Genomic DNA, 21,345 nt, shown 5'->3' on the forward strand with positions numbered 1-21,345 from the left:
AAAGTGTGTAAATCAGTGGGTTTTAGTGTATTCCTAGAGTTGGGCAACCATCACTTCACTTCCTGTTTTCACCCCAGAAAAATAATCTCTTATTCATTACCTGTCACTCTTCATTTTCTCTCAATCTCGCACCACCTGAGGCAACTACTAATCTACTTTCTATCTCTATAGATTTATTTGTTCTGGATATTTTGTGTAAATGGAACTATGAAATAGATGATCTTTTGTAACTGGCTTCCTTCACTTAGCATGTTTTCAATATTGTAGAGTGTATCAGTACTTCATTTTTTATGGCTGAATAGTACTTCATTGAATGGATATATACTGTATTTGTGTGTTCATCAGTTTCTACTTTTTGGCTACTGTGATTAATACTACTATGAACATTCTATTTTTTGTGTGTGTCAACGTAGAAAATATTTAGCAATTTCTTGAGATTATGGACTTTTACGCTAGTTATATTTTATTTTGGCTTCTTATAAATAATATATGGGGAGGAATCCTAATCTAATGAATAAATTCAAAATAATATGAAAATATTATTTGTAGATAACTAGTATAACCATAACTAGTTTCTATTCTTCGTTTGCATTGTTTACTTTTTAAACCTTGGTTACCTTTTTAAACTATTCATGAATAGCTCATGAATGTAGAACCATTAGTTCTATATTTGTGATAGATCAGTTATTCTTTTCAATTATTTTCTTTTTGGTTTTAACTTTTTTTATTTTTTTAACTCTTTTCTGACAGGAGCTACTGATTTCTGTGGTTTATCACTTAATATAATTTGGCAACATACTTGATAAATTCTGTGAGAACTGTATAGCATGGTAACTAGGTTATTCTTTGGTACATGTATACACCTGTACTTAGTAAAATGGTCACATTCCATTCCCTCTTTTTGATGGGTTCTTATTCGTTGGTCTCGTCTCTTCTGTTAAGCTACTTAACCAAATCTGTGATTGGTACATGGTTGAAAAAGGAAAATTTAGTTGTTTTTAAATCCTGCTTTTTCAAATTATAATTTACATTTTTAAAAGTACCCATATTCAAATGAAAATTACTCAAATTCCTAGGTATGTTCAAGATCAATAAATTTAGAAAAAGCTTCAGAGTCTTTGAAAGGAAACATGGCTGCTTTTCTAAAGTAAGTTTCTTTTATTTTTTTTTTCTTTCTTTCTTTCTTTTTTTAACTTTGAACTTAGTCCTGTGAAAAAAATATCTGTATTATCTTTTGTTTTTGTCTTGGGTATCTTTTAACCAAGCAGTAACTGGTGTTTGAGAACCCATTAAGTTCAAATTTGTATAGCCACGTGAGACGTTAGGATTATATAGTTACCTTTTTTTAATATTGTGGCATTGACATCACAATTTTAAATAAGGACCAAAAGGAAATTTAAAAATCTATTTTAAAATATCGTTATACAGCTTCTTTAATGGTGACTTTTTAAATAGCTTATTAAAATTGGTTGATATGATTGTTTTTCTCAAACTAAATTATACACTTTTTTGTTTCACAATATTTCTTACTGATCTAGGAATGTGTGTCTGGGGTTGGAAGATCTGCAGTATGTTTTCATGATTTCTTCACATGAGCTTTTCATTACATTGTTGAAAGATGAAGAACGAAAGCTACTTGTTGATCAGATGAGGAAGAGATCCCCTAGAGTAAATCTGTGCATTAAACCTGTAACTTCATTTTATGATATCCCAGGTTAGCTCTCTAGTCTGCCAGCCAAAATATTGGCATGTTTTGCCCCTCTATTCAAATTAACATTGAAATATATTTGAGGATTCTCTCTTATTTGTTTTAATTAACACTTGTGTTGGTAATTAATAGAAATTCACCTGTCTTCCATATCAGATTTCTGTATAAGCAGCTATGCTCTGGAGCTCTGCCAAGCCAATGATTAGTGCAGATTCAGGCCTAGATACATAAAAGATTTTAGCTGGGGAAATAGACCAAGGTAACACTGCTGCCAATATGTTCATGGAGGGTAAAAAAACAAAAAAACAAAAAAACGGGGGAGAGGAGTGGTGAGAGATGCTGGGACCAAAAAGACGACAGACTTTCGTGCATGTCAGTCTGTATCACTGTGCTAGTATCTGCTGACTGAACATTTTTGTCAGTATTGGCATTTTTGCCGTATTTATTTGATTTTTTTTCCCATTTTTGCCCTTACAAATGTAAGTAGAAAATAACAGTGCTATTTTTAAATAAGAAACATACACTTCAACATTTAATATAGACGAGAGAGAATTCAGTTGGTTTAACAAAAGCAAAATTTTAGTTTCTTTGACCTTCACTAGATTTAAACTGGTTGAATGTCCAGTTGTAAAGGAAAAGGGTAAGGTTAACACATACAGAAATGCTGGAAATGCATTATTGAAGACTGTGCCTGATAGCTGAGCTGTAATTAGGTATTTTGGTAATCATTTTTGGTTCTCTGGGAAGAGCATGCCCCTTTCTCTCAAAAACCACATGCTTAATGTTTATTACTCAAAATTAACATTTTATATATGCTTTTGTTAACACATGTTCAAAAGTAGTGTATAAGTTAAGTAGTGTATAAGTCTGTGTATAAGTTAATTATTTTCATATATTCCACATAGTTCTTTGCATGAATTAAATATTGATTTTATCTTGTTTATATTTTCATTATCTTTATTTTTAAAATGCATTCATTTATTAAATGTAGATATAGTAAAATTGTGTTAGGTTTTCTATGTGAGGATAAAGTTAATATGTAATTTACACAATGTTGAATCAGTTCTCAAGATGATAGCTTTTAATTTATAGATGTAATACAAAATACATAATTTTAAGTAAATTTTCATTCTCATATGTATATCTTTGAATTAAATCATTGAAATATAAATCTTTTTTAGCTTCAGCAAGTGTCAACATTGGTCAGTTAGAGCATCAACTGATATTGTCAGTGGATCCTTGGAGGATTAGACAAATTTTGATTGAATTACATGGTATGACTTCAGAGCGCCAATTCTGGACAGTGTCTAATAAGGTAAACCCTATGTCAAGAACAAATAAGAAAATTGCCCTTGTTTTCTGAGGTAATTTAATAGAAAAGCTGTTCCCTAACCTTTTTGATAATAAGGACCTCTTTTACTTAACACTTTTAAGACCTTTATATGACCATAATTGCATTTTAAACATCCATTGACAGAGAAAATAGGAAATGTCAGAAACAAAAAGATACCATTGAATGAATAACATCTAAAAATCAGTTTTTCCATTTGTTGACAAAATATATGCATTTCATTTCATTTATTTATTTATTTTTTGAGATGGAATCTCACTCTGTCGCTCAGGCTGGAGTGCAGTGGTACGATCTTGGTTCACTGCAACCTCTGCCTCCCAGATTCAAGTGATTCTCCTGCTTCAGCCTCCCAGGTAGCTGGGATTACAGGCATCTGTCACCATGCCCGGCTAATTTTTGTATTTTCAGTAGAGATGGGGTTTCACCATGTTGGCTAGGATGGTCTTGAATTCCTGACCACAAGTGATCTACCTGCCTCTGCCTCCCCAAGTGTTGGGATTACAGGTGTGAGCCACCACGCCTGGCTGCATTTTAAATATAGTTGTAAATATATGTAACTGGTATATTATTTATGCATTCTGTAGCATAATACTTCATCATGGAGCATTTTTGGCTTTAAATGTTCCTTTAAAAATTTCCAGCTAATACATTTACCTGTTTCTGAGTTTATCTATTAGAAAGTTTTCCTGCATAGAAAGTGCAAATGAAAATAGCTTTTAAAATGCCATGTCAGTGCAATGTAGCTTTGAGATACAAGGGAAGTAATCTACAGATACAGTAGAAATTAAAGCAATATCGTAATGCTCCTAATTAACTACGTACTTACTCTTCCTCTGCTGAAGATGTAGTAAAAAGGCAGCCAGAAATGTATGGGTTTTTTTTTTTTTTTTTTGGGACAGAGTTTCATTATTGTTGCCCAGGTTGGAGTGCAGTGGCGCGATCTTGGCACACTGCAACCTCTGCCTCCCGGATTCAAGCAGTTCTCCTGCCTCAGCCTCCCGAGTAGCTGGGATTACAGGCTTGCCCCACTACACCTGACTAATTTTGTATTTTTAGTAGAGACAGGTTTCTCCAAGTTGTTCTCCATGTTGGTCAGGCTGGTCTCAAACTCCTGACCTCCTGACCTCAGGTGATCCGCTTGCCTCATCCTCTCAAAGTGCTGGGATTATAGGTATGAGCCACTGTGCCCGACCTGTATTTTTTAAAATTGGGTTTAAACATACAAGTAGCGTGAAAAGAAAAAAATTGCTCTAAAAATTAGTTGGGGTTTTTTTTTTTAGTATTGATGCTATTTGTTAGTGTGAATTTTTAAGATGAAGGCCAGGTGCAGTGGCTCATACCTGTAATCCCAGCACTTTGGGGAGCTGAGGTGGGTGGATCACTTGAGGCCAGGAGTTCAAGACCAGCCTAGCCCACATAGCAAAACCCCGTCTCTACTAAAAATACAAAAATTAGTAGCTGGTCATGGTGGCGTGCACCTGTACTTCCAGCTACTTGGGAGGATGAGGCAGGAGAATCACTCAAACCTGGGAGACAGAGGTTGCAGTGAGCAGAGATCACGCCACTGCACTCCAGCCTGGGTGATGGAGCAAGACTATCTCAAAAATCAAAAACCAAAAAATTTTAAGATGAACAAGTATAGCATAATAGTTATGATAGGGGATTCTGGGACTAACTGCCTGCTTGAGCTTGAATGCCAGCTCATACTTAAATAGCCATATAATCTTGAACAAGTTATTTAACTTGTTTGTGTTGTAGTTTTCTCATTTGCAAAATGACAGTAGTAGCATAATAGTACTTACCTTGGTATTGTTGTGAGGATTACCTGAATTAATATATATAAAACTCCCAGTCTTTGTCTTTTTTTCCTAATAGTAATCCCAATCCATTATTTACTACTTGTTGATTGTAGTGAATGTGTTCATTTTCATTAGTGTTATATTATGGCTGTGATTTTCGTTTCTCTTTAAGAGACGACCTGTGAATTATTTTTTTTTTAACGCGATTGAAGATTATTGAAAGATTCTTATCTAGATTTGGCTTTCTCTGTGTGTGTGTGTGTGTGTGTGTGTATATATATATATGTATGTATGTATTTTTTGTTTCTTTTAGTGGGAAGTACCTTCTGTCTATAGTGGTGTTATCCTGGGAATTAAAGACAATTTAACAAGAGATTTGGTTTATATTCTTATGGCCAAAGGTTTGCACTGCAGTACTGTTAAGGTGAGTAAAAGTGTGTATCAAACACTTGTTAAGAATATGCTTTATGGCCAGGTGCCGTGGCTCACACCTATAATCCCAGCACTTTGGGAGACTGAGGTGGGCAGATCGACTGAGGTCAGGACCAGCCTGGCCAACATGTTGAAACCTTGTCTCTACTAAAAATACAAAAATTAGGTCGGTGCCTGTAATCTCAGCTACTCTGGAGTCTGAGACAGGAGAATCTCATGGGAGGTGGAGGTTGGAGTGAGCTGAGATTGCATCACTGAACTCCAACCTGGGTGACAGAGTGATAGTCCATCTGAAAAAAAAAAAAAAAAAAAGAATATGCTTTACTAATTTTAGCAGGAAGTCAGGAACCAGAACTTACCTTTTCCTGATCTTTAAAATCACAGTCATAGGCTTAAAAGGATATTTGAAAAGGCATTTTGGTTTGTTCTCTTTCCTTTACTGTTATAATTATACTAAAATAGTCTTGATCAAATGAATACTGCTCTGTGCCTTTTTAAAAGTTTAGAGAACATACAAAGATATTATTTGTATTCTTTAGGATTCAGCTAGTAAAGATTGTGTACCAAGATTAAAAAACAAAATTTTTAAAAATTACTTTTGTAGTGTATTTTACATGAGTTTGTAGTCTGGGATGTTGAGACTTAAGTGTAATGTTAAATCATATAAGACAGTGCAGTTGCGTGACTGATCATACACTGAGTTCTTTAGGAAGGTTAAAGACAGCATCTGGAAGGCAGAAATGAACTAAAATTGAGGCTTAAATAAGTTAACTACGTCCCCACACCAGCAGCATCTGTGACATTTGGGAACTTTTTGTTTGAGACAGGGTGTTGCTCTGTCGCCCAGACCAGGTGCAGTGGCATGATCACTGCAGCCTGGACTTCCTTGGCTCAAGCAATCCTCCCACCTCAGCCCCCTAAGTAGCTGGGACCACAGGCATGTGCCACCATGCCCAGCTTATTTGAAAGAATTTTTTTTTTTTGCAGAGGCAGCGTCTCCTTATATTGCCCAGGCTGACCTTGAACTCCTGGGCTCAAACAGTCCTTCCACATCAGCCTCCCAAAGTGCTGACATTACAGGCATGAACCACTGCACGTGCCTGGAACTTGCTGGAATAAAAATTTGGGGGCCCCATCCTAGACCTATTGTATCAGAAATTCTGGGATGGGGCCCAACATCTTTTTAAATAAGCCCTCAAGTAATTCTGTTGCATGCTAAAGTTTGAGAACTGCTGCTGTAGACCATCATTGTCAGTGGAAACATAATGTAGGCCACGTGTGTAATCTATCATTTCATTAAAAAGTGTAATTGATTGAAATGATTTACTTAACTCAGTATGTCTACACTATCATTTCAATGTGTAATTGATATAAAAAGTTGAGATGTTTTGTATTTTGAAAATGTATGTGCTAAGTCTTCAAAATCCAGTAAGTGTTTTATACTTTTGGACTAGTCACATTTCACATGCTCAATAGCCACATCTTATCTAGTGGCTGCCATATTGGACAGTGCATCATGAGACAATTGTAAGCCATTGAAAAGTTTTAATAGGAGGAATGTAGTTAGCAGCTTTTCTACTTCCACACCTAAAATAATGTTTACTGGGCACAAAGACTGTTCTGCAATTTCATATATGTTTATTGTTTCATTTATTCACAAAAACTTTGTGGAAGGTATTATCTCAGTTTTAAAGGTATTAAATTGTCCAGTGGCACACAGCTAGTATCACAAGTGTTAGAAGGGATAGAGAGAAGAGAACATATTAGAGAAATATTTAGGAGATAAAATCTGGAAGCAATTGGTAACTGACTTCATGTGGAAGGCAAGAGAAGGAGAACGAATCGAGCATGATGCTCAGACTTCTGGTTTGAGAGTCAGAGAACCAGTGGCAATGCTAGCAAGTGATGTGCAGAAACACATTTTTGCAGGGCAGATTACGAGTTTATTTTTACAATTTTAATTTGAAGCTACAGTTGGAAACAGCCTAAAGCTTGGAGAATGGTCTGGACTGGAGTTACAGATTTGGGAGTTACCAGAGATCACCCAGAGAGAATATAAAGAGCGTGAGACCCTTGGGAATGCAATACTAAGTCCAAGAAATAGTGGTGTGATGGGCGTGAGGACCAGACAAATGTAGAAGGTGTAATAGCTAGGGGAAAAGAAAATGTCAAGAAAAGGGCAATACACAGCACCGAGTTGTAGCCCCCTAATTCCTGTAAGATACCAGAAGAGCGTTCAGTAGATTGGACAATTAAAAGATCTTTGGCTTGGCCGGGCGCAGTGGCTCAAGCCTGTAATCCCAGCACTTTGGGAGGCTGAGACAGGCGGATCACGAGGTCAGGAGATCGAGACCATTCTGGCTAACCCGGTGAAACCCCGTCTCTACTAAAAATTACAAAAAACTAGCCGGGCGAGGTGGCGGGCGCCTGTAGTCCCAGCTACTCGGGAGGCTGAGGCGGGAGAATGGCATAAACCTGGGAGGCGGGGCTTGCAGTGAGCTGAGATCCAGCCACTGCACCCCAGCCTGGGAGACAGAGCGAGACTCCACCTCAAAAAAAAAAAAAGGTCTTTGGCTTGTGAGAGCTATTTCTTTGTAATGATAGGGGTAGAAGCCAGATTATGGGAGTGAATGAAGTATGTGGAGCGATACAATCTAGTCTTTAGAAACATAAGAGATGAGTAGGAAAGGACTTGGATCATAGTTGATTTATTTCATTTTATTAGCCAATTTTATAGGCTAGTAAGGTGGTGTGCAAAGATTTTGAAATGTGTAACCCTTGAATGGTCTAAGATCTAATTCTGAATATGTTGGATGGAGGAGGGTGCTTGTAATAGAATTTTACACCTGTATAATACAGAAGTCTTTGGTTATTTTATAACTTTTATAAAAGTTGCATAATACAGCAGGTATTTTATATTGTTTACTGGATTTTTTTAAATTACAAAGGTATTAAATATGTATTGGAATAAATCAATAATACAGAGATGAAAATCCTATCGAGCCTTACTCCCTGAGAAAAGCAACGTTAACCATTTGAACTAATCCTTCTCCTCTTTGCTCTGTCATCATAAAGGCACACATTTTTTGGCGCCAAAGGAAAGGTGACCCAGGCTATTCTTTTTCTTTTCATAGGACTTTTCCCATGCTAAACAGCTCTTTGCTGCTTGTTTGGAGTTGGTAACAGAGTTCTCACCAAAGCTTCGTCAGGTCATGCTGAATGAGATGTTGCTTTTGGATATTCATACACATGAAGCTGGGACAGGGCAGGCAGGAGAGAGACCGCCATCCGACCTTATAAGTAGGGTACGAGGCTATCTGGAAATGAGGCTTCCTGGTAAGACTGGTTCACAAAGACAAATTTCAGAAATTCAGTACTTAGATAATTGTGGGGGAAAATTTAAAAGCACATTTATTTGAGTTTGTAATCATCTTTTTTTTTTTTTTTTTGAGACAAGAGCGTGGCTCTGTCACTCAGGCTGGATGTAATGGCGCGATCTCGGCCCACTGCAGTCTCTGCCTTTTGGGTTAAAGTGACTCTCCTGCCTCAGCCTCCTGAGTTGCTGGGATTTCAGGAACCCGCCATCATGCCTGGCTAATTTTTGTATTTTTGTAGAGATGGGGTTTCACCATGTTGGCCAGGCTGGTTTTGAACTCCTGACCTCAGGTGATCCACCTTCCTCACCCCCACAAAGTGCTGGGATTAGAGGCATGAATCACCACACCCAGCTGAGTGTTTATCATCTTTGAAAAAAGTTATTTCACTCCTAAAACAGAATTTGGGTTTGGTGTTCACTTGAGAACATTGGGAAAAATGAAGGAAACTGTTCGTTTCTGGGTTTCTGTAACAAGGTACCACAAACTGGGTAACTTAAAACAATAGAAATATGTTATCTGCCAGTTCTGGAGGCCGGATGTCTGAAGTCAGGGTGTCTGCAGGGCTGTACTGCCCGGAAAGGCTCCAGGAAAGACTCTTTCCTTGCATCTTCCTGGCTTCTGGTGGCCCAGCAATCTTTGGTTTGTGGCTGCATTGCTCCAGTCTCTGCTGCTGTCTTCACATGACCTTCTTCCTGTGTATGTCCATGTTCTCTTCTTATGAGGACACCAGTCATTGGATCCAGGTTCAGCCCTAATCCAGCTGACTTGATCATAGCTAATTACATCTGCAAAGACTATTTCCAAATAAGGTCACATTCTCAGGTTCCAGGTACACATGAATTTTAGGGGATACTTCTGCACATTAGAGAAACTATATTGCAATTTTCAGGTGTTTGAAAGAATCAAAATATCCTTTAGTATACAGATTGAAGTTTTATTTCCTCATTACAGCCATAAAATGCCTTCACACTGATTGCCAGTGGGCTAGAAATTCACTGGTGGCTACTTTAGGAACAGATCTTGAGTGTTTAATTCTAATTGTAAATGTCTTACTATGAAAAGGGGCTTACCATATAAATGATCATCTGAGACACATATAAATCTTTCTTAGTTAAAGCAGTTTCTTATTTTTCTGCTTTAGGAGTGTTTAGAGCAATTAAATCATACTGTACACATTTAATAGTATAAACAGTGGAATTGCATTATAAAGGAAGGTGATAGTAATGTGTCAGAATAGAAGCAAGTGCTACCATCTTGAGTCCTATGGGGTTAACTTAATTTCTAATTAAAGTCTAATTTCCAGCAGGGGCATGCAGTGATAGATCACAACTTTTTAGTACCCTATAGAGAGAATGCCTTTGAGCTTTAACACATCAGTGCTCTTAAATATTGTAATGTCTTCATGAGAATTGATCTAATAATATGCTGGCACTAAAGGACACATGCTGCTCTATACATGTTTACTTTTTAAAAGTGGGAGGTAGCGTCTCTACTAAAAAATACAAAAATCTAGCCGGGCGAGGTGGCGGGCGCCTGTAGTCCCAGCTACTCGGGAGGCTGAGGCAGGAGAATGGCGTGAACCCGGGAGGCGGAGCTTGCGGTGAGCTGAGATCCGGCCACTGCACTCCAGCCTGGGTGACAGAGCAAGACTCCCTCTCAAAAAAAAATAAATAAATAAATAAATAAAAGTGGGAGGTAGGTTTTCCATGCATGGTTTTTCTGAAATGAGACAATGTTTAAGCCTTAATGTTTGTTGAGCGCTAACTACGTGTCAGGCATTGTTCTAAGCTTCAGGTGCATAACTCATTCAGTCCTCCTAGCAGCTCTGTGAAGTAGCTGCTGTTTCCTTATCCCCATTTTGTAACTAAGAAACCAAGGTGCAAAGAGGTTGAGGAATTTGCCCACAGTCATCACACAGGAAGAGACAGAACTATGACTTTACTCCATCAGCCCAACTTCGAAGCCTATGCTTTTACTCTTTGAAATGGGTGAAAGTTCCTTTAAATTATTAGTCTCTTTGTACTACCTTTTTGGCTTATCAGTTTGTAGTTCACATCCCTTTTTTGGGGATAGGGAGGGTAAAGGACTGATAGCTCTGCATATAATTTTTGTAAACTCCTAACTTACTAAATGTTCAGCAACTTGTCCTATAGCTTGTGCTTATAAACAGTATTTAAAATAAGGAGGCTGGGTGTGGTGGCTCATGCCTGTAATCCCAGCACTTTGGGAGGCCGAAGCAGGCAGATCACTGGAGTTCAGGAGTTCAAAACCAGCCTGGACAACATAGTGAGGCCCCATCTCTACAAAAATGCAAAAATTAGCCAGGTATGGTGGCATTAGCCAGGTGTGGTGGGACCTGTGGTCCCAGCTACTTGGGGAGGTTGAGGTGGAAGGATCGCTTGAGCCTGGGAACTCAAGGCTGCAGTGAACCATGATCACACCATTGCACTGCATTCTGGTGACAGAGCGAGACCCTGTCTCTACAAAATTTTGTTTGTTTTTTGAGACAAGGTCTCACTCTGTTGCCCAGGCTGGACTTGAACTCCTGGTCTCAAGTGATCCTCCTGCCTTGGCCTCCCAAAGTGTTGGGATTACAGGTGTCAGCCACCATACCCAGCCTGTTTTTTTAATTCAATTGAAATCTGAGCAAGTATTTGCTTTGTTCTTATTTTAATGTTGTGATGGTAATTCCAACTGTTTTCCTCTTTGTTTTTTAGATATTCCTCTTCGTCAAGTTATAGCTGAGGAATGTGTTGCCTTTATGTTAAACTGGAGGGAAAGTGAATACCTTACACTCCAAGTTCCTGCATTTTTGCTTCAGAGTAATCCATATGTTAAGGTAATTAATGTTTAAATAAAAGATTTAAACATTAATTGTGAGGATAGTATTATACTTGTTTCTTTAACTTTATACTAGTTTGGGAACTTGTCTAATTTCTGTGATACAAATGATTGGACAAATGCTTGTTGATTTGTAGTTAAAGGATAGTTTTTGGTAATTCATGTACTTGACCTTGTTCTAATATTTCTTTCTAATGCCCTATAATTCATGAGCATGTAGTCACAGATTATTTAACAGATAACACGTTGGTGTAATCCTAAGATAATGAGAGATTCACTTTCTTTGCTTTGGTTGCTATAATCACACTCTAGAGCTGATGGAGTCTGTCAGGGATGCACTTCTCCTTGTTTTCATTTGAACACTTTATTCTTCTTTAGAATTTTACCCTTCTAAGTTTGCTATCTCTGAATCTCTAACAGGTTGGCTATTAGTAATTATTCCCCTAATAAAATAATTTATTCAGTAAATTGGTAGTAAGTGATTTTGTTGTCTTAATTATATCCTTTGCAACCTAAAATGCTTCTGAGTACAGAAAATATCAAAACTAATGAGAAACTGGAGGTTTCTTCTAAGATTATATCTTTCATGTGTTAATATTATACACACTGAATAAGTAGTAGGTTTTTCTCACTTTCTGGTGTTAAAAAAAAAACAAGGTAGGCCAGGCACAGTGGCTCATGCCTGTAATCCCAGCACTTTGGGAGGCCAAGGTGTGTGGATCACAAGGTCAGGAGTTTGAGACCAGCCTGGCCAATATGGTGAAACCCTGTCTTTACTAAAAATGCAAAAATTAGCCGGGCATGGTGGCGGGCACCTGTAGTCCTAGCTACTCAGGAGGCTGAGGCAGGGGGATCGCTTGAACCTGGGAGGCAGAGGTTGCAGTGAGCCGAGATCACACCATTGCACTCCAAGATCACACCATTGCACTCCAGCCCGGGCAGCAAGAGCAAAACTCCATCTCAAAAAAAACCACCAAAAAACAAAGTTAAACATGTAGTGATTTAACATTGTAAGTCCCACTCTCCTTTTTGGGTATATTTGGTCCTTCAGATTTTCTCATTATTTTTATTTGTTCCTATTACCTTTTGTTATTCTTCCTCGTTTGTCCCAACTTATCTTTAGTAATACAAAATCCTTTAAATCTGTGTTTATCTGGGAACTCTTGTAAAACTGTACAACTTTGTAACATTTGTGTTTGGTTACTTGTTTCTTCCTTCATATTTCATGTATGTCCTTTTAAAAACTGAACTCATTTCATTTTAACCCTTTGAGGATTTATTGAGAGTTTATTAATTTTTTTCAGTTTTCCACCTCTTTTTGTTATCTTTACACTTGCTCATGAAAATTGCCATACTTGAATTATCCTTTTCTTTGAAATTTCAGACATTGAATCATATCTATCTCTTCTTTTTTTTTTTTTTTTTTTTTTTTTTGAAGACTGAGTCCCCCTCTGTCGCCCAGGCTGGAGTGCATTGGCACAGTCTCGGCTCACTGCAACCTCCACCTCCCAGTTTCAACCCATTCTTGTGCCTCAGCCTCCCAAATAGCTGGGATTACAGGCGTGCACCACCACACCCGGGTAATTTTTTTTTGTTTTGTATTTTTAATAGAGACGGGTTTTGCCACGGCTGGTCTCGATCTCCTGACCTCAGGTGATCCACCCGCCTGGGCCTCCCAAAGTGCTGGGATTACAGACATAAGCTATCGCACCCAGCCTGAAACATTTCTGTCTCTTTAGTGAGCTTTCTGGAATGTGAGTTCTTAATATCTTGGGTACTTGTCTTATTATGCCCAACAGTCTTTGCTTAGCCTTTAAGAAAATCAGATGAGGGGCCGGGCGCGGTGGCTCAAGCCTGTAATCCCAGCACTTTGGGAGGCCGAGACGGGCGGATCACGAGGTCAGGAGATCGAGACCATCCTGGCTAACACGGTGAAACCCCGTCTCTACTAAAAAATACAAAAAAAACTAGCCGGGTGAGATGGCGGGCGCCTGTAGTCCCAGCTACTCGGGAGGCTGAGGTAGGAGAATGGCGTAAACCCGGGAGGCGGAGCTTGCAGTGAGCTGAGATCCGGCCACTGCACTCCAGCCTGGGCGACAGAGCAAGACTCCGTCTCAAAAAAAAAAAAAAAAAGAAAATCAGATGAGGGAACCATTTTGTTCCAAGGTTACTATCACTTACACTGAGAATCGTAGCTTGTCACTGAGTGCAAAGACAGTAGAGTAACTCTTCTCTTTACCTCTGGCAATGACTTCTGTGGAGCTGTGCACCAGGAGAGATAGGCGTGTGTTTGTGTAATGAATGCTTGAGGGTCTACAATGTGTAAGGACACAGGAAATTGTTTTGTTGGTTGCCTAACTCTGGGAGAGGCTGTCTCACTGCTTCCTGCAGTTCACCTGATCTGGTCCAAAAGCAGGAAGGATGTGTGGTGACTTTGCGAAAGAATTGTCACTTAGGTGTCTCCTCATATGTAATCTGGTGGTTAGGGTTTTGTGTGCCACCTTCCATACATGATTGCCCTCTCACTGCCTTGTTAATGTCAAGGAAAAAGGAATTAGAGAAAGAAGTTTAGAATGAGGGATGGTGTTTTGAAAAAAAACATAATCTGAATCAGTGTCCACACTTCCAGTTTGGTGTGGAATACACCACCACACACACACGCACACACGTGTAGGAAAAAGTCTGAAAGGATATTAACAGCTATTATCTCTGGATAATGGGGTATTAGTGATTTTAATGTTTTCTATTCTGTTATATTTTCCTACTCATATATTATGTAATCACAAATAGGAACAGAAAATTCTTAAGCGTGTGACTAAAATGTACCCTTTTGAAATAATATAAAACTGTCTAGTCTGCCCCTTAGATCAGAGTGAGTGGTAGTGTCACATAATGGAAAGGGCACAGGTTTATAGGCACTCGGATGATAAGAGCCTAGGTGGTAGTAGTAGGGGTTGGCAGCCAAAGTGGTCCTAGTGTAGGCTAAAACGTTAGGTTGTTCATGTGGCCTACCAGCCCTCTTAAGGTGTGCGTGCTTCTCCTCCTCCAGGTGCAGCTCCCCTGCCCCTTGGTATTCCAACCCTGTGCTGGCAGCACCAGCATGCCCACGCCATGTTTCCATTTTGCACCTGTGCACATGCTGTTTGTCTTCTTAGCCAGGATGTCCTTCCCAGCTTTGCCTGTTCGTGTGATTTCTTTAATGCTTTCCCATATTATTTTCTCTGTAAATGAGTAAATCACTTCCTCTTCTTGCTTCCTTTGTACTGTTGTACTGTTGACTATTTCTTTTGTTGTGTTTATGCTGAATAATAAGTTATTTATCCACTTGTCTTCTCTGTAAGACAATGAACTGCTTCAGGGCAGTTAATTTTTATGTTGTACTTTCCATGATGCCCACCCATAGTCGGTGCTCAAGAATGTTTGTGGAATTCAGTTGATTTGGGGTCTAGGACCTCTGAACATTTAAAAAATGTAATTTATGTAATAAATTCAGTGACCTAAAGCATATGATCCCTGACAACAGAAGATGAATTTGAGCTAAGAGCACCAGTAGCCCTGGCGTTACACTGCAGTGAATAGTTGCATGTATCGTGATTCCGTTTGTCAGAGGCGAGTATTTTAGGTGAGCATGCAGGATGAAATATCCTACTAGGCCATTGGTCCATATCCATTCACCTGGTATAGGTAGGATTTTTATGTTATTCTCATGAGCTTTGGAAAGCCACAGTACTCTCGTTAATTTTCTTAGGCATGATCACAGAGTTGTGGTCATGGAGAAGAATGTCCTTGACCTTAGAAGATGTATATGGAAGTATTTAGGGATGAAATATTGTGTCTAACTTAGTTTAATATGGTTTAACAAAACAATTTATGTAGATATATAAAGCAAACATGGCAGAATAGTCACAACGTATCAGGTATTTATTGAATTTTTTTTTTTATTTTTCTGTTTGAAATTTTTCATAACAGAAAATGTAGAGAAAAACCACCAATTTTTGTCTTTGTCGCAATCTTGCTGCCGCCTTAAAAAAGCTGCCTTAAGCAGTAGGGACCCCTAGAAAATTTTCTAGGTCCATTTTAAGTAGAAACAAGGGGTTCCTGATGGATTTGAAATTATCCTTGTTACTGCACCCTCTACAAGAGCCATGGAGTATAAAAGTTAATATGAACAAGAATAACGGGTCCCAATTCTGAATTTGGCTAGGTGCCATGGCTCACGCCTGTGATCTCAACACTTTGGGAGGCTGAAGTGGATGGATCACTTGAGGCCAGAAGTTTGAGACCAGCCTGGCCAACATGGTGAAACTCCGTCTCTACTAAAAATACAGAAATTAGCTGGGCATGGTGGCACATGCCTGTAATTCCAGCTACTCGGGAGGCTGAGGCACAAGAATCGTTTGAGCCTGGGAGGCGGAGGTTGCAGTGAGCCAAGATCATGCCACTGCACTCCAGCCTGGGTGCAGAGCAACACCCTGTCTCCAAAAAAAAAAAAGAAATTCTGAATTTATTGTAAGTTAGTCTTTCTCTGTCTTTTGCTTTTAGCTTTTCCACTCTTTATTTCTGGGTGCTCCCTACGTCTTAGGTCCTTGAGGCTGCATTTATTCACATCAGTCACTTTATATAACCTGTCCTGCCTTAATTCTACCTCCTCAGATGAGCAGTAGCTCCATTCCCAGTTGCTACCAATTTTCTTAGAGAAAAATTGCTTTAAATCTGTATCCCTTAATTCCACCAACTTCAGTTTCCTTATTCCTTTCCTTATTTTTTTCATTGAAACAATTTTTTTTTAGTGATAAGAAGTTGTATGTGTGCATATGTGTGCAAGGGAGAGAGAAAAATCTAAGTATTTTAATCTCACCCCCGGGCTTTTACTACAGTTAACATTTAGGTGTATGCCTTCTATTACACAATTTTTTCCCGATGTAACGTGGGATAATACTATGTGTATTTAGCATCTCGGTTTTTTTTCCACTTAATAAATCACCTATCTCTTTGCATTGTCTCATTTTCATTTTCACTAGACTATAATTGTTCAGAGACAAAGTTTGTATGCTCGAACCAGAGGATCTTTCTCAGATTCAGATCTCTCAGTAGACAGTGAGCCCTAAATTCCTCAAAGGTTGTACAGAATGCACAGCATAAAATAACTGTGCTTAGTATGTTTGGGCAGTCATTCCATGTTTCCTCCAGTGTGCCTTGATAATAGAACTAATGTGCATGACATTACAGATTATCTTTTGTGTGTTTTGTTTTTCATGTTATAGCTTGGACAGCTTTTAGCAGCTACATGCAAAGAACTTCCAGGCCCTAAAGAAAGTAGACGGACTGCCAAAGACCTTTGGGAAGTTGTTGTTCAAATCTGTAGTGTGTCCAGTCAGCACAAACGAGGAAATGACGGCAGAGTTAGTCTAATAAAGCAGAGGGAATCTACGTTAGGTATCATGTATCGGTATGTATTGGTATGTTTCTGTCAGTTGTGTTCGAGTTCTTAATATTTATCCTGTTTATACTATTGACCTATTAAAGGTTGATTTCAAGAACATCAGCTTTTATTGTGTATATCATAAAGTTGGATAATCTTACGAGTTCTGTAGTACTCGTCTGTGATGAACCTGTCTGCCTTGGCCACTTTTGGAAATATCTTCTGTTTATGTGTCATTTTAAGAAACTATTAATCATTTAATCAACTGGAATTAAAAATCAGTAGTGTTTAAGGTTGGATAGTATTGAGGACTTCACATGTGATTAAAACAGGGAAGAAATGTTATTAGGTTAGTATGACGATAGAATATTACATTCCTTTTCATACTTGCCGAATTGGAGCATTAAGAGTAAACCTTCATCTATAATTTACTTTCTTGATTTTATTTTTAATTTCTAATATTTAATGTGTATTCAAAAATTTTTGTTTTGTAGGAGTGAACTGCTTTCTTTTATCAAAAAATTACGAGTAAGTTTTATTAAAAATTGCTCTAATTACTATTGCTGGTTATTGTAGACTATGACTAAAAGTTATTGGGTACTTCAAATACTGATTAAATTATTGTTTGTTTTTTAATTTAATTTTTTTTTTTTAAGAGAGAGGGTCTTGATCTGTCACCCAAGCTGGACTGCTGAGGTGTGATCATAACTCACTGCATCTTTTAACTCTTGAGGTTAAGCAGTCCTTCCGCCTCAGCTTTCTGAGGAACTGGGACTACAGGCACATGTCACCATGCCCAGCTCACTTTTTGTAGAGATGAGGTCTCCCCTTGTTGCCCAGGCTAGTTTCTAACTCCTGGTCTTAAATGATCCTCCCTCCTTGGCCCCTCAAAGTGCTGGGATTACAGGTGTTAGCCACCTTGCCTGGCTTCTGCTTAAATTATTGAAGTGGCCTGTTAATGTGCTTTTCTTCAGTGATCATTATTGTTGGGTGGGATAATCTGATTGGAAAAGTTTTTCATTTACCATGTTTTAGTGAACAGAGCAGGTATTTCTTTAAATTGTAAAAAAGTCTTCATAATAGGGACTAGATGTGTGAAGCCTGGCTTTAATTTTTGCTTAGTAGGATCAATGTCATATTTATTTACTGGACATAATCTAGGTTTCACCCTTTTAACATTATTTGAAGGAATAAAAAGTCACTTAAGAGTCATGTGAGGAGTTGAGCTTGGAGATAGCACCATAAGCCACACATTTAAATATGCTACTTTTATATAAATTATGTGCTATGATCCACCCCCCTGCCCACATGCGATTAAAAATAAAGTTGATTTTTAGTGTGCTAAAGCACATGCTAAAACAGATGCTAAATTTTAAAAAGTCAAGGGTCTTTTAAATTACTTGATGTCTGTGAGGTTGACAGGAGAAAAATAAATATACACACACACTGTTTAAGGATTCTGTGTTTCCTTTCTCATAGGAACCACTGGTTTTGACTATTATTTTATCACTCTTTGTGAAACTTCACAATGTTCGGGTAAGTATTTCATAATTTCATTTAAAAAATTTGAAAGAAATTTCTTTGTAAATCACACCTTTTTTCTTTTTAAAGGAGGACATTGTGAATGATATTACAGCTGAACACATTTCTATTTGGCCATCTTCCATTCCCAAGTAAGTAGTGGTATAGCTTATATTTTATTAAATGAGTTATGTATTTGGAAACCATTCTGACTAGCAAAGATACCTTTAGATAATTTTATTAAAGTACCAGAAATCTGCTAAGATTCTACAGTCTTTGTGTTTCTCTATTTGATAATTATTTTCCTATAAATTGTGGATAAGGCATAACTTTTTTTTTTTTTTGAGGCAGAGTCTCACTCTGTTGCCCAGGCTGGAATGCGGTGATACAATTTCTGCTCACTGCACCCCCCACCTCCCGGGTTCAAGCGATTCTCATGCCTCAGCCTCCCAAATAGCTGGGATTACAGGTGTCCGCCACCACGCCTGGCTAATTTTTGTATTTTTAGTAGAGACGTGGGTTTGCCATGTTGGCCAGACTGGTCTCAAACTCTTGACCTCAAGTGATGCACCTACCTCAGCCTCCCAAAGTGCTGGGATTACAGGCAGGAGCTACCACACCCGGCGCAGCATAACTCTTAAGTAGGAGTTAAGATTTATCAGCCTTAGAACAGAAGGTAAAGTGGTCCTGATTGTCAGTAGAATTTGAAAATTGGGGCCAATGAAAGAAAGACTTTCTATCAGGTTTCCAGCATCTTATTTCTTTTATGAGTATCCATTTGAAAGTGATTTGTTTTTTCATAATTTTTTTGTATGTCTCATCTAATGCTGCAGTTATCAAAAGTCTCCCAATCTCTTTTAGTTGCTGTAGGAACTAAGCTAAACTTCTTTAATTACTTTGAGAAATATTCCCTTTTGCGTGCATTACCTAAGAATCACGGTAAGATGATGGGGACATTTTTTAGGGAAGGAAAAAGTGTTCATTTACTTGAAGGAATCATTTACATTTTTCTTTTCCCACACATAGCAACTTCTCATATAGGGGAATCCACTTGTTTCCTCCCAATGTTTTTCCTCCCTGCCTTCCCTCTCACTCTTCTTACTTTGTGCTTGTTCAAGCCTACTCTTAGTGGCATCTTTGAGGAATTAAAGATTTCAGTGCATAGGCAAGCTGGTAATAGAATAACAGTAAAGAATTTGTTTCCATCTCAATCTTAGAGATTGGAAAAGCTCCCTTGTCTTGTCCAGGGATTTGGAGGGTCAGAGCAGGTGAGTGCCCCTACCTTCCACTTACTGAGGCTTATTTCCCAAGGGAGCACCATACTGCATGAAGCACATGTGCGTGCTTCACAGCATTTGAACTGCAGATTCCGTCATGCTGTGTTTCTGATTTTTATATAAAATCTGTTAGATAGCAGTCCAAGAATCATGTAGAGACACTTTTTCTTTCTTTCTTTTTTTTTTTTTTGAGACATAGTGTTGCTCTGTTGCCCAGGCTGGAGTGCAGTGGCAAGATCTCAGCTCACTGCAACCTACATCTGCCAGGTTCAAGCAATTCTCATGCCTCAGCCTCCCAAGTATCTGAGATTACAGGTGCACGCCACCACCCCCAGCTATTTATTTTTATATTTTTAGTAGAGATGGGGTTTCACCATGTTTCCTATGCTGGTCTTGAACCCCTAGCCTCAAGAGATCCGCCCACCTTGGCCTCCCAGAGCTCTGGGATTATAGGCGTGAGTACCATGCCTGCCCAGTTTTGGATTTTTTTTTTTTTTTTTTTTTTCTGAGACAAAGTTTCGCTCTTTTTGCCCAGGCTGGAGTACAATGGCGCAACCTCGGCTCACTGCAACCTCTGTCTCCCCGGTTCAAGCTATTCTCCTGCCTCAGCCTCCCGAGTACCTGGGATTACAGGCGTGTGCCACCACGCTTGGCAAATTTTGTATTTTTAGTAGATACAGGGTTTCTCCATGTTGGTCAGGCAGGTCCCAAACTCCTGACCTCAGGTGATCTGTACCCCTCAGCCTCCCAAAGTGCTAGGATTACAGGCATAAGCCACCGTGGCCAGCCCAGTTTTGCATTTTTAATTGGTGGTTTCAGTGGTTGCGTTTTTGTTTTTTTGGGGGGTTTTTTTTTTGAGACAGAGTCTCACTCTTGTCACCCAAGCTGGAGTGCAGTGGTATGATCTCGGCTTACTGCAACCTCCACCTTCCGAGTTTGAGCAATTCTCCAGCCTCAGCCTCTTGAGTAGCTGAGACTACAGGCATGTGCCACCATACCTGGCTTTTTTTTTTTTTTTTTTTTTTTTTTTTTTTGGAGACAGAGTCTCGCTCTGTTGCCCATGCTGGAGTGCTGTGGCATGATCTCAGCTCAGTGCAACCTCCGCCTCACGGGTTCAAGCAATTCTCCTGCCTCAGCCTCCTGAGTAGCTGGGATTACAGGCACATGCCAGCACACCCAGCTAATTTTTGTATTTTTAGGAGAGATGAGGTTTCACCATGTTGGTCAGGCTGGTCTCGAACTCCTGACCTTGTGATCTGCCCCCCTCGGCCTCCTAAAGTGCTGGGATTACAGGCATGAGCCACCACGCCCAACCCAGTGGTTGTGTTTTTTAGCCTCTGTAGTATTACCTCTGTGGCCTAAGTTTAGACTGTAATGATTGATTTCCAGTGTGTTTATAAATGAGGCATAGGAATTGTTTACCCTAGGGGTTATAGGTCAGACACCCGGGGTTTGAGCCCTAGCCTTTTCACTTAGAGGTATATGCCTTCAGTAAGTTGCTTTCTGTGCCATGTTCCCCGTCTCTAAAATAATACCTGCCTCAGAATTGTGAGGATGAAATAGTACATTTTCTTTTCTTTTTTTAATTTGTTTTAATTTTATTTTTTATTTTTTGTT

The 21,345-nt window shown here is 38.9% G+C and overlaps 1 protein-coding gene across 2 annotated transcripts in view; it reads left to right on the forward strand.

Moving 5' to 3' along the window:
- Positions 1 to 21,345, forward strand: part of INTS8 (integrator complex subunit 8) — a 56,493-nt gene that overhangs the window by 24,667 nt on the left and 10,481 nt on the right. For both annotated transcript variants that reach the window (XM_008001139.3, XM_008001144.3), the window contains exons 11-20: positions 1,077 to 1,147; positions 1,539 to 1,714; positions 2,890 to 3,023; positions 5,172 to 5,282; positions 8,425 to 8,626; positions 11,385 to 11,506; positions 16,773 to 16,957; positions 17,425 to 17,458; positions 18,410 to 18,466; positions 18,542 to 18,603. In XM_008001139.3, coding sequence (XP_007999330.1) covers positions 1,077 to 1,147; positions 1,539 to 1,714; positions 2,890 to 3,023; positions 5,172 to 5,282; positions 8,425 to 8,626; positions 11,385 to 11,506; positions 16,773 to 16,957; positions 17,425 to 17,458; positions 18,410 to 18,466; positions 18,542 to 18,603 — 1,154 coding nt within the window. The remainder of the gene's footprint in view (positions 1 to 1,076; positions 1,148 to 1,538; positions 1,715 to 2,889; positions 3,024 to 5,171; positions 5,283 to 8,424; positions 8,627 to 11,384; positions 11,507 to 16,772; positions 16,958 to 17,424; positions 17,459 to 18,409; positions 18,467 to 18,541; positions 18,604 to 21,345) is intronic.

Source organism: Chlorocebus sabaeus, chromosome 8 (assembly GCF_047675955.1).
Source record: "Chlorocebus sabaeus isolate Y175 chromosome 8, mChlSab1.0.hap1, whole genome shotgun sequence".
Lineage (NCBI taxonomy): Eukaryota > Metazoa > Chordata > Mammalia > Primates > Cercopithecidae > Chlorocebus > Chlorocebus sabaeus.